Below are 12,036 nucleotides of genomic sequence, written 5' to 3'. Positions count from 1 at the left end.
CTTGTGTGCTATGTTATTGGTGGCTTGTCTATTATTACAACCATTTAACTCAATCATCGCTGGAAGATGGTCACTATACAGTATTGTATCCTTTAAAGATGTCACCTTTATCATGGGAGCAATAAATGGGGAAGAGAAAAATAGGTCTATGGTGTTGTATTGTCTAGTATTATGGTTGAGGTGGGTACGTAAATCTTTTGGAGTTAAAAGGCATAGGTCATTGTTATTCATAATACAATCTTCAATATTTCTTTCATTATTATTAGATCGACCACATGTGCACCAACTTTCACTTTGAGCATTAAGGCTCCTACAGCTATTACCGATTCGCGACTAAGCACACTTCGCAAAATTAGTTCTTATATTTCTCGTAAATTATTTTCACTTTCATCAGAGTTGTAAATATTAAATATATTTATTTTCTTCTGGTGATCTATAAAAATTTTGCATTCTATTATCTCGGCTCTTCCTTGACTTAAATTAAACCATTGTTGGTTAAACCGAATGTGATTTCTCACTCCATGAATGATTCCTCTTTAATACCTGTTTTACAAAAACGACACAGATTTTACTTGTCGAATATCAATATTAAAGATCTTACTCTAGAGACGGTATATATTACTGCTATAGCATCTAGTCGTTACAGAAGTGCAATTCACGGCTTTTCCTTTAGTGCAGAAAAATTTTCAGATAATTTAATACCTCTCAAATTTCCTCCTTCGTTTAGACCCAAGAACTTAAAGCTTTAGAGATACCCTATCCTATCTTTTTATCCACGTTAAATATAGATCCAGCCCTGTGCCCAATGAGGATATTATCGACCTAAACAAAATGAACGGCTAACGAGGTGATCAGGAATGAGAGAATGAGGTTCTTCATTCCCTTTTCTAAGGTAACACCAGAGTAGTGGCAACGAGAACTATTTCTCCTTGGATAAAAAAGATCATAACTATGGTATGTGATACAGCAAAAGAAGATAGTAAAAAAGAGAAATTACACGACACAAGATCCATGGTGGCATCATGGGCCCTATCAAAATCTGTACCATTTGCTGATATAACGAATGCTGCTGGCTGGTCTACGGAGGCTACGCCTAGACGACACTACCTTCATGAAATAGAAAATCGAACCGATACTTTAAATTTCGTTGGGATTCAGACAGTTATATAGTTATGCATTGAAATATTTGAGGTCCAAAATAAATGATATATTAGCTGATTTAGGAACCCACCACCAAATCAGTTTAAATCTAAGCTTCTGTTAATAATATAAAAATGTGTGAGGTGATCGGTGACACTAAAGTCGAGCTTTTGATTGAAAGTTCAGTTTGGCTAGCCTGTACTTACCTCACGCATTGATAAAAAGAGTCCTTCCCTCCTCCCCGCTCATAAAGGGCTATAGAGTTATCAGAGATTTAGTTCAAAATAGAAGCTGGTTGGGCTTAGACGCGTCAGTAGGATGTTCGTCATGTTCACACCACAAAATTTTTCACAAAATTTTGTGGTGTTTAACTTCGGCTTCGAATAAACAAAACCGAAAAAGCTTTTGTTAGTAATGTATCAGTGCGTGAGGTAAGTACAGGCTGCCAAACTGAACTTCCATTCAATAGCTCAGGTTTCTTTGCTAATGTAACCGCCATAAAACCTACGAAAATTTCTAGGCTATATAATCTGAAGAACTATAAAGAAATTTTTATGGAAAATTTAATTGGTTTTACGGATAATCAACAAGGGGAAAGGAGAAACACTGGCTGGACGGTGAAATATTACTATAAAATTACAGAAATGAAGTTTACAGAGATGATGAAAATTATGAAAGCGGCTGTTAAGCAGTGATGAGGAATGTGTTAAGGAGAGATAAGCAAAATAGTTTGGGAATGTGTTAAACCGTGATACATTTTTAGGAAAAATATAGAATTAATGAAAATTTTTCGACAGTTTAGAGGTGAAGGAAGATTTATTATGCAAGAAGGAGTTAGAGACGGTACTGAAAGGATTGAAATATAAAAAGGTACAGGGTGCTGATATCGTAGCAAATATTTAAATTTTTATGTACACAAATAAAAATAAATATCAAATATTTAAATACACAAATTTTAAAATATGGTGTTTGAAATATAATGAAAAAAGAAATCACCAATGCAACAGCACAAAAAAAGGAAGACAGAAGGAGAAAAGGAAGACTGTTTTCCTACATTAGTAATTAATATAGATCAGTACTTGAATGAGGCCTTAACCCTACTCATCCATACAATCACATAAGTCAAAGAGCATATCCATATACAATCAACCATAAAGAATAGTCCATGGACAGGCAGTCATGTCGTAAGTAAGTAGAAGTTGTCAATCCTACTGTTTAGTTTGAGTTGTTTCCAAGTTTCAGTGTGGAAATATTGATTATTGCTTGGAATTAATAGAGTCGCAAATAAATTTAAAGCGTAGACTTAGTGTGCAATGTAAATAATTTTAATTTAGGTGGGGCTTTGCATTCAAGAGTTCGAACCCGATGCCAACAAAAAGGTATCTTGACCAGACATTACCAATTCTTATTAACAAGTTTTGGAAATACAGGTATTCAGGATACATGTAAAGCTGATCAAACCACGAATAAGTACTAAAATTGGCACCCCCTTTAAAATGATTAATATCCTCTCGATTAGGTTTTAGTCTCGCTGTATATTGTCACGAAAGATGCCAAACTTATTTATTTGATAATAACAATATTGATAAAGATTTCTGCCCGTAAATAACGCAAGGGCTCATTACCTGTTGATCTTTAATGTGAAAACTCATGTATTTTCCATTTGCTGATACTCCGCAAGATAGTACAGTTTTGGACTCACCGTAGGAGCTGCGGAGATACGTAGAGCTTGCAATAAGATTTAACGTACTGCAAAGAAAAAATTAATATTTATTTATTTGTCTCAAAAGTTTATGTTATGTATTGCTAGTCTTTACAATCAACCACTGTGGTATAAAACTATCATAGATTCATTTTTTTTCTAATACTACAAAAAATACTCCTATACGAGTTAGCAGAGGTAAAAAGAGACTAAATAATACACGGAAGCGACATCGCTGTATATTAAGCGCACCTAGCAAAACAAGTCATTCAACCGATGCAAGGCCGTAAGCCGATCTCAGATTTTAACAGCAGATACATTTGTAAACTTTATAACCAAGAAATGTAAGATTGGAGTTGTGTGAAGCGGCAAAAGCAAAGTCGATGCTTCGGCCCTGCGATCTTCTGTCTAAGGATCTTGAGTACGGGTAGTCATGGTACCCACGAAATTTAAAGGTATCTAAAATAAGATATGCTGATTGACAATTTTGTGGCTCAGGAAATTCATGTGTTACAGAATATACGTGCCCACTCTAATCGGGGAAAACATTCTGGAAAATTTTTGTCACACCCTTTGGAAACCAAATGGAAAAATGGCTAAAACTCAAATCAAGTTTATCAGACTTTTTAGGCCACTGGAAGTTGAAAGTTCTAATACCTTTGGGTCTTAATATTAACAAACTGCAATCGCAATTTTTGCTCGCAAATATAATAGGTCATTTACTTTCGGGTACCACGGGTTACCCGATAACCTGGCAAAACCTAAGGTGAAGGAAAGAGCCGTAAGTTACTTCTGGTGGATGTATGGTTGGGCTTAGGTAAGACACCCAGATTCCTTGCAATCTTCACTCATAGTGCATCAATATGGAATCTGGAAGAAAAATTATCGTCAAGAAGAATTCCAAGGAATTTAACATAACTACTTCCATATTTAAGGAGAGCGTCACATGACATAGTTATCAAACAAGCACCAATAAAAGCTGTAAAAACTCTACAGGAAAACTCAGACATGGAAGTACCAAGAGCCAAAACTTTTCTCAAAGCCATGAAAGATATTTCTAAAAAAAAGACTTGAGATTTGTTTTTATCAAAGTTTGATCATATGCTACCGTAGATAACGTAATTTCATCAGCAAATACAACTAGGCTGTCATCAGAATTTAACTTGAATTTTTATCACCAGCAAAGTGGGATAACATAAACGGAAACAAAACTACACAAGGCAGAGTTTTACTGTATAAAAACATATACAGCGTTATAAGAATGTGTTGGGCCCATTATTGACCCTTAGGATGTTCCAAAATCAAGTTCAAAGTAGAAGGTTCTTTCAAATATTAATCTACCTTCTTAAGAGATACAAGAAAAACAGTCCTTATCACAAAATATGACTATGTCGAAATTATGTCGAAAGATCTTATGTATCCTCTTTTTCCTTTTTCACCTCCGCTGCTAGTGGGGCACTGGAGCATCATAGAGATGTTCAACGGCTCATTTTTATTATTTAATTTATAATACGAACCACGGTAGAATGATTCTGAAGCTTCCATTAGAAGTTGTAGAAATGAGAAATATCTAACTTTTGAAAATAAAAGAATAGAGAAAATAAATATTTTGTTTCTAGTTCTTTCTTTTTACTGTCAAAATTAATGCTCGAGTGCTACTTTAAAACTTTAAAACCATTTAAGGACTGAAGTCTCACCTTACAAAAGGAGTAAAGGGAATTTAAATGTGATTTTTTTGTATTGCGAAGATGATAATTATTGTAATCAGAGGTAAAAGACAGCGGAACACTTGGAGGTTGTAGGGTAAACTAAATCTAATGGTATGATTTTCGTTAAGATTGCTTTACTTTTTTGTGGGGGGAGGGGGAGGGTCTTCTTTTCCAAAATCCGGAAAATTTTCTCAGACCCATAGTTTTTTATGGGTAACATTAAACAACGCATTTCATGTGTTTATAATCAGTTTAAAAAGACATCCTTTATGTATGTTAATTGTTATGAAATTTCTAGTTTTAGAGTTTCGGTTACAATTAGGCCAAGTCACTTCTTACTTACAATTCGTTACTACGAACTGTTTGTCTAAAAACGACATTTTTTCCTTCAGATATTAATAACTGATGTCTCTGAAAGTTTAATTTACTTAAAAAAAATTGTTTTATATATTTGAAAGAGTGAATGAAAATGTTCGTTTTATTATTTTTTTTTATGTTTGAAAGAAAAGATTTAAAAGGAAGAACATACTGATGAAAATAAATGTCTTTTTAAACTTGTAGGCTAATGCTGACTGTGATCGTCAATAAATATATTTAAACCAAGAATTAATATTTTTCCTGAAAAAAAATCTTTTGCACTTCACTGAAAATTAAATATATTGTCTAAATGTCAACGACTGACGTCGGTGAGTTTCCTTCAGACATACAATTGAATCTTATTAGATTCCAAAGAAATTGGTTTAAAAAGAAAACAAATTAATGAAAACTGGCAGCATATTACAAAATTAGAATTAATTTAATTGTTACAAGTGTATTTAAATTTCGAAAAAACAATTTTCAAGATTGATTTGAAATCTAATCTTTGTTTTTATAAGTTGTTTAATAAAAAGAAAAACACAGTTTAAAACATATTTCATTTTTAGAAGACCACAAACGGAAAATACTCTTCAGTGGGGCAGAAGGGGGAAGATAAGCTTTATTTGTTGTATTTCTGTTGCTTCTAAGTTTAATAGATTGTTGTGCTGAACAACACAACTGCTTTTGCAGCTGTCTTATGAGCAATCAATAGCTTACAATTGGTAAGAAATATAGTTGAAAATTTTTCATGGGTATGTTGACCATAAAATGAACAGAAAAAGTTCCAGTCAAGTTTTCAAAATTTTTTAGTAGTGTTCCAGAAAGCAAAACCTTTTTTCCTCATTTTATACATAGTGTCAAAACAAATATATCCTAGCTGGGAAAACAATTTTTTAGCAGAATTTTGTGTCCTTATTCAGCCAGAACATTAAATTATCTCAATGAACATCAGAGAACGAAAATCCATATCTCCTCCAGATATCTTGGAAATAATTCTGGAAAATTCAATCTTGGATATCAAATTCTTATATTTTCGTTCGTTTTCGAAAATATTTAGATTTTTTTATATCTTAGAGGGAACTTTTTCTTCTAAACGAAGTAGATTTTGCTTTTTGAAGTGGAAAGACAAAGCTGTACTTTCTGAGAACCAGAACTGTTATTGATTTTCCAGAAATATAATTTCTTCTGTGACTTTTTCTATTCGAATTTTTGATTTTACAAATTCCATTTATTTTGTCGAATTAAAATTTCTAGCTTTGAAGCTAAACTTAATAAAAACCAAATTACTTAAATACTGATGGAATTTCATATTATCTCCTCGAAAAATTAAGGAACTTCTTAGTCTCTTTTAACTTTTTAAGAAATAATTCCATAGATTCTGATGACGAAGCACTGCAGCACAATACTTTTTGTTAAATCTCGATTCTGATGTTTATTACATTTTAGAGGTTTAATGCCATGAAAAACAAGCACGAAGACATGAACTCTTTAACATCCAAAAATGAACCTAAAACAAAAACATAAAAGTCATATCCACAGATAGCCTAAGCAACGTAATGTCTTACGTTTAACGAAAACTGGACGGGAAAAGGGCATTGTCATCAGGTGACCAGAATTTGCCAAACTAGAAAAGTATATTCAAAAGTTGAGCCATAAAAAAATCGAACAAAAAATACTGGTAGCATCTTAACAAGTCTAAGATCCCCCCCCTAAACCACCTTGATATAATCCACTGACAGATGGTAAAGGGTGTATAAAGGGAACAGTAAATACAGTAAAGGTAAAATTCGGTATATTTTCTTCTTTGCTTTAAGAACTTCACCGTAGCTGTTTACGGGGAGTCTAAGTTTCTGAAACACCTAGTGAGGCACCTTCTCAGTAGAGACTTCTCCCAGGCCATTTAGTGTCTCTCCATGTGGCTGATGGGGGAACGCTCCACAGATGTGTATGGTACCACCATTGAATAGGAGGCAAGGACCAAGGGGGGACCTAGTCCTTGGGGTCCATAACATAAACTGGGACACTCTTGACCTGGGGTCATAGCTGCAGGTGGAAGAAGAAGAAGAAGGCCTGTAAACTCAGCACCTGTGTGTGGACACTTCCTATGAGCTACGAACCTCGTGAGTTCCCAGTCAACCAGTAATGGCTCAAATTGGATAGGGAAGCAGAACACCACCGTGGGAGGATCCTCTATAGGAGGACAAGTACGGCAGGGTAGGATCCGTTTCTTATGGACAGCAACCACTGCAATGGCTGCCTCGACCCTGTCGGGGGGCCACGGGAAGGGAAACCTTGAATCAAGGATATTCCCAAGAAACATCTATGGAGAAAAGAGTGCTCCCAGAAATGATGTGGCTGTTACAGAGTCACTTGTTTCAAGCTACGTAATCCTGGTCCCTGGAATAATGGTCAGATCTAAATATGAGAGTCCTGTTTCCTGTGAAATAAATGTTCAGAAGGATGAATTCCAAGTTTATAGTCTAAATGCTGACATCCGTGAAGCGAGAATCAACAAGGCTAGTATTAACAATGGCAATGAATTGCTACCAAGCATACGTTCTTTGGCTCCTTTTTTGGCCCCACAGACCCCAATGCTCGTGTAATTGTTGGTCGGTTTACTTACGGACAGTAGTACTCCAATGGGGATAGACTACTCCAATTCACGAGTTCCCACAACCTTAGATAATTTTTAAAATTACCAGTACCATATTCAAACACACACCCTCTCAAAGGATAACTTGGTGCTCAAACAATGGCTCCACAACTGTCCCAAAAATCATACAATGATCCGTCAGCATTGGTGCTCCTCATTCATTGATTCTCGGGCTTATTAAGGAACTTCGAAGAGATCCAGATTTAGATTTGATCATACGCTTGTAGGTGCAAAGATACTTCTGAAGTTGAGCTTGAGGAAGAGACAACCCCCCAAAAAGGGAATTTAGACGTGAATGAAAGCAATGGCAATGAAAGCAAATCAGTCGCTGTCAATCAGTGAAAGCAATCCAGAATTATAACATGAGAGGATTGCAGAGAACTCTCAAAGAATAAACCAGAAAAAAGTCACCTATAGCTGTTCCCTTAAAAAACAATCAAGATAATGCGATTCCTGACGTGCAAGGTAAAATTGATCACTGGAGAAACCATTTTAAAGACCAGATTAATCCAGACACAGGTGGAGCAAGATGTGACGATGATGCTGCCACTAACAACTGAAAAACCACCATAGGAAACTGATATGGCACCACCTTCAATTTCAGAGATACTTAAAACCATCAAATGGTTAAAAACCAATAAGTCGCCTGGCGAAGATGGTTTCCCTCCTGAGGTCCACAAGGCCTGACCACATGTTGTAGCGGAACAACTATAACCTCTCTTCAGTCTGATATAGGAGAATAAGGCCTTCCCATCTGATGGGAAGGTGTCAGTAATAATCCCAGTAATTAAAAAGGGGAACAAATGTGACAACTGTACCGAGGGATATCCTCATTTATATGGCCACCAAAGTATTCGCTATAATTTTTCTCAAAAGATTCAAGTTTTTTAGTTTTTTACTGTTTAATAAAGTAGAATTGAGAGAAAGAGTCAAACTTTAGCGTATAGAGCGGGACGTTGAGAAGGGAACATACAAGGAGTAATTTCTGTTCGTTTTAAGTTTTAATGTCGCTCCTTACTTTCAGTTAAAAAAAATTAGTTTTTTTATTTAACCTTAGGATAGAGTGCTAAGACTGCAACTAGGAATATTTGTGAAAAAGCTTTAGGCTTAATAGAGAGTAGAAGGGGTTTGTACAAGAATTATCTGAGTGATAGATCGTATGAAAACAAAAGAAATGTAAAGAAAGTGGAGAAAGCATTAAAATAAGAACTAAGAAGATGTGAAGTGGAGGCCATGGACAAAATTGCTGAGGATCTGGAAGATGCGGCTAGACGGCATAATAGTAAAATATCATACTGGCATGTTAATAAATTGAAAGGGAGTAGACGATCCAGACTAGTCCCAGTTAAAGATAGAAATGGGACCACAATTAGCGATAAGGAAAAAGTTAAAGAAAGATGGGTGGAACATTTTGAGAATGTGCTAAACCGAGATACACTTGCAGGAAAAGATGTAGATGTGTGTCTACCAAGTTTTAACTCTTAGGTTAATAATTGAGAAGTCCCTTCGTTGTCAAACACCTTTGGTCTTCAGTTTTATCGATTATGAGCAAGCTTTCGATTCTGTTGATAGAAGAGCGTTAGCAAAGGTCTTGTCCTTGTATGGTATACCAGAAAAATACATTAAAGTGATTTGTGCTATGTACGAGAATAATACTGCTGCGGTTTAGGTAGGAAAAGAGGTTAGCAACTGGTTTTGTATTAAATCAGGAGTTAAGCAGGGTTGTGTTCTATCCCCCTTTATATGGATCATTTTGATGGACTTCGTCTTAAGGAGCACAGGAAAGGCAATTGGAGACCACGGAATCAAATGGGGAGGAAAAACGCTCCTGGATTTAGATTATGCTGATAATTTAAGCATATTAGATGAAAGTGTGAGCAAAATGAATGAATTTTTAGAGGTTTTGCGAGTTCCGCGTGCTAGAATAGGCTTGAAAATTAGTGTGGAGAAGAATAATTCACTTACCTTGTTGGCAGCTTCACTTACCTTGGTAGCATTATTAGCAAAGACGGTGGGAGCAGTGAAGATGTTAAAAGTAGAATAGCTAAGCCTCAAGGTTTTTTTTCACAGTTAAAAAAGTTTTGAAGAATAGAAAGATAAGGCTACAAACCAAAATTAGAATATTGGAAGCCACAGTGATGACAGTGGTCAAATATGGCTCTAAAGCATGGGCGCTCCGAAAACCAGATGAAAATTTACTAGATGTTTTCCAGAGAAATTGCCTATTGATTGTTCTGGCTACCCGGCTGACTGACCGTATTTCAAACAGTAGGTTTTACGAGAAATGTGGTTCAATCCCACTTTCTAGGGCTATAATTAAATAAAGGATGAGGTGGCTAGGCCACGTTCTGCGAATGAAGGATGACAGATTGCCAAAGATTATCCTTTTTGGCCAACCGTCTGTGGCTACACGGAAAACAGGTCGTCCTTGTTTGGGGTGGGAGTATGTCATAAATAAAGATTTAGGCATTGCTTGGGCAGTTGATGGATCAGCAGAAAGAGCAACGATGTTATCTGCGCAGTCCAGATCAGACACATTAATTCCCAATGATAGGCAGCGCTACCTAAGTTAAGAACGATGTTGGTATAATGCATTATTCAATTTTTTGGTTTGTTTTAAACCAGGGCGCCTCGTATCGAAGGAGTTGTCATACAAACAAAATGGACTCATTCGATTGTAAATTGCAAGTACTAGTGCCCCTTTTAATAGTAGAGCTATTGAATGGCAACAAGCCCTTCCCCACACCTATTATTTTCCAAAATACATCTACTCCAAATTTTGAAATGGCTATTTTGCTTAGCGTAGTTGAAAGGTCCAGTAATTATGCCTTTGATGGGGACAACCCCTCCCCCACCCCTCAGAGCCATCAGCACAAGGGCTACAAGTTAAATTAGCTCCTCATTGTCAAAGAGTTCGTGGTAACGAACTGTAAGTAAGAAGCGGCCCGGCTCATTAGTAATCGAAACTTTGTCAACTGTAGATTCATCAAAAGAATCGAATTTTTATGCTGATTTTAAATGTAAAAGTTTCATTAAGTTTAGTCATACTCATAAAAAGCTAGGAGTCAGAGAAAATTTGCCGTATTAGCTCCTTAAAAATCATGGAATCTTAATGAAAATCACACCATCAGATTCAACGTATCAGAGAACCCTACCGAAGAGCTTTCAAGCTCCTATCAGCAAAAATGTGGAACTTGCTATTTTTTGCCAGAAGAAAGATCACAGATACGTGTTTATTTTTTTCTTGGTCCTAGAATGTCGTGAAAGAGATTATTCAAACCAAAATTAAAAGTTCCAGTGCCCTTTTTGAGTGATCCAAAAAATTAGAGGGCAACAAAGCCCCCTGCCACAATCATTTTTCCCCAAAGTCGCCAGAACAAAATTTTGAGATAGCCATTTTGCTCAGCATAGTCGAAAAATCTAAAAACTATGTTGTTGAGGTTGACTTAATCCCCTACAGTCGCCGGGGGAAGGTTGCAAGCTACGAACTTTCCCAATTGTTTACATATAGTATTGGATAATGGGAAGTATACAGACATTTTCAGAGGGGATTTTTTCTGGTGGGGGGACGGGCAGTTGGAGACAGGGGTTACATGGGAAGATCTTTCCATGGAGGAATTTATGGGGGGAGGAAAATTTCCATGAAAGGGGCGCTAGATTTTTTAGCGTTATTAAAAAAAACAATAAACTAAATTAAAAAAAAACAAGTTTTTTCAACTGAAAATAAGGAGCAATATTAAAACTTAAAACGAACAGAAATTATTACGTGTATGAGGGGGCTTATCCCCTCCTCAATGCCTTGCTCTTTACGCTAAACTATTTTTAGTAGTTTGAAAAGAGCTATTATTCTAATTAAACGGCCTTTGTGATTCAGGGGTCATTCTTACAGAAGTGGAACCAAATTCAAACTTTAGCGTAAAGAGCAAGGTATTGAAGAGGGGGCGAACCCCCTCATAAACGTAATAGAATATACGAATATAGAAGTTCGTTACGTAAGTTAATTCGTAAGTTACGTACCTTCATTACTAGTAAAAACGTTGGTAAATAAAATTAAAAGCTCTGGTGGTCATTTTAAGTAACCAAAAACATTGGAGGGCAACTAGGCCCCCTCTCCCGCCCCTTTTTTCTCAAAATCATTCGATCAAAATTTTGAGAAACCCATTTAGCCAATTCCAGATTTCAAATTTCGTTTTAATTATTCATGTTCGGTGATCCAAAATCAAAACCTGCGTTAATTCAAAAACGTTCAGAAATTAAACAAAAAACAAGTTTTTTTTGATGAAAATAAGAGGCAACATAATTTCCAGACCACCCAACTAAGTTCAACGAAATGGCTATCTCAAAACCGTTATTGCATGTGTTTGGGGAAATAGTGGGCATTGGAGGGGGGCTTGTTGCCCTTCAATCATTTTCAACTATTAAAAATGGCACTATCCCTTTCAATTTCCAATCGAATGAGCTCTTTTCAAAGTTTC

The 12,036-nt window shown here is 35.9% G+C and overlaps 1 protein-coding gene across 2 annotated transcripts in view; it reads right to left on the bottom strand.

Annotated features, from left to right (window-relative positions):
- Positions 1 to 12,036, bottom strand: part of LOC136032921 (intraflagellar transport protein 140 homolog) — a 145,336-nt gene that overhangs the window by 57,170 nt on the left and 76,130 nt on the right. For both annotated transcript variants that reach the window (XM_065713383.1, XM_065713385.1), the window contains one exon: positions 2,766 to 2,889. In XM_065713383.1, coding sequence (XP_065569455.1) covers positions 2,766 to 2,889 — 124 coding nt within the window. The remainder of the gene's footprint in view (positions 1 to 2,765; positions 2,890 to 12,036) is intronic.

This window comes from Artemia franciscana, chromosome 11 (assembly GCF_032884065.1).
Source record: "Artemia franciscana chromosome 11, ASM3288406v1, whole genome shotgun sequence".
NCBI lineage: Eukaryota > Metazoa > Arthropoda > Branchiopoda > Anostraca > Artemiidae > Artemia > Artemia franciscana.
The sequence above is the reverse complement of the archived record's forward strand: the minus strand, read 5'-3'. Positions and strand labels throughout refer to the sequence as shown.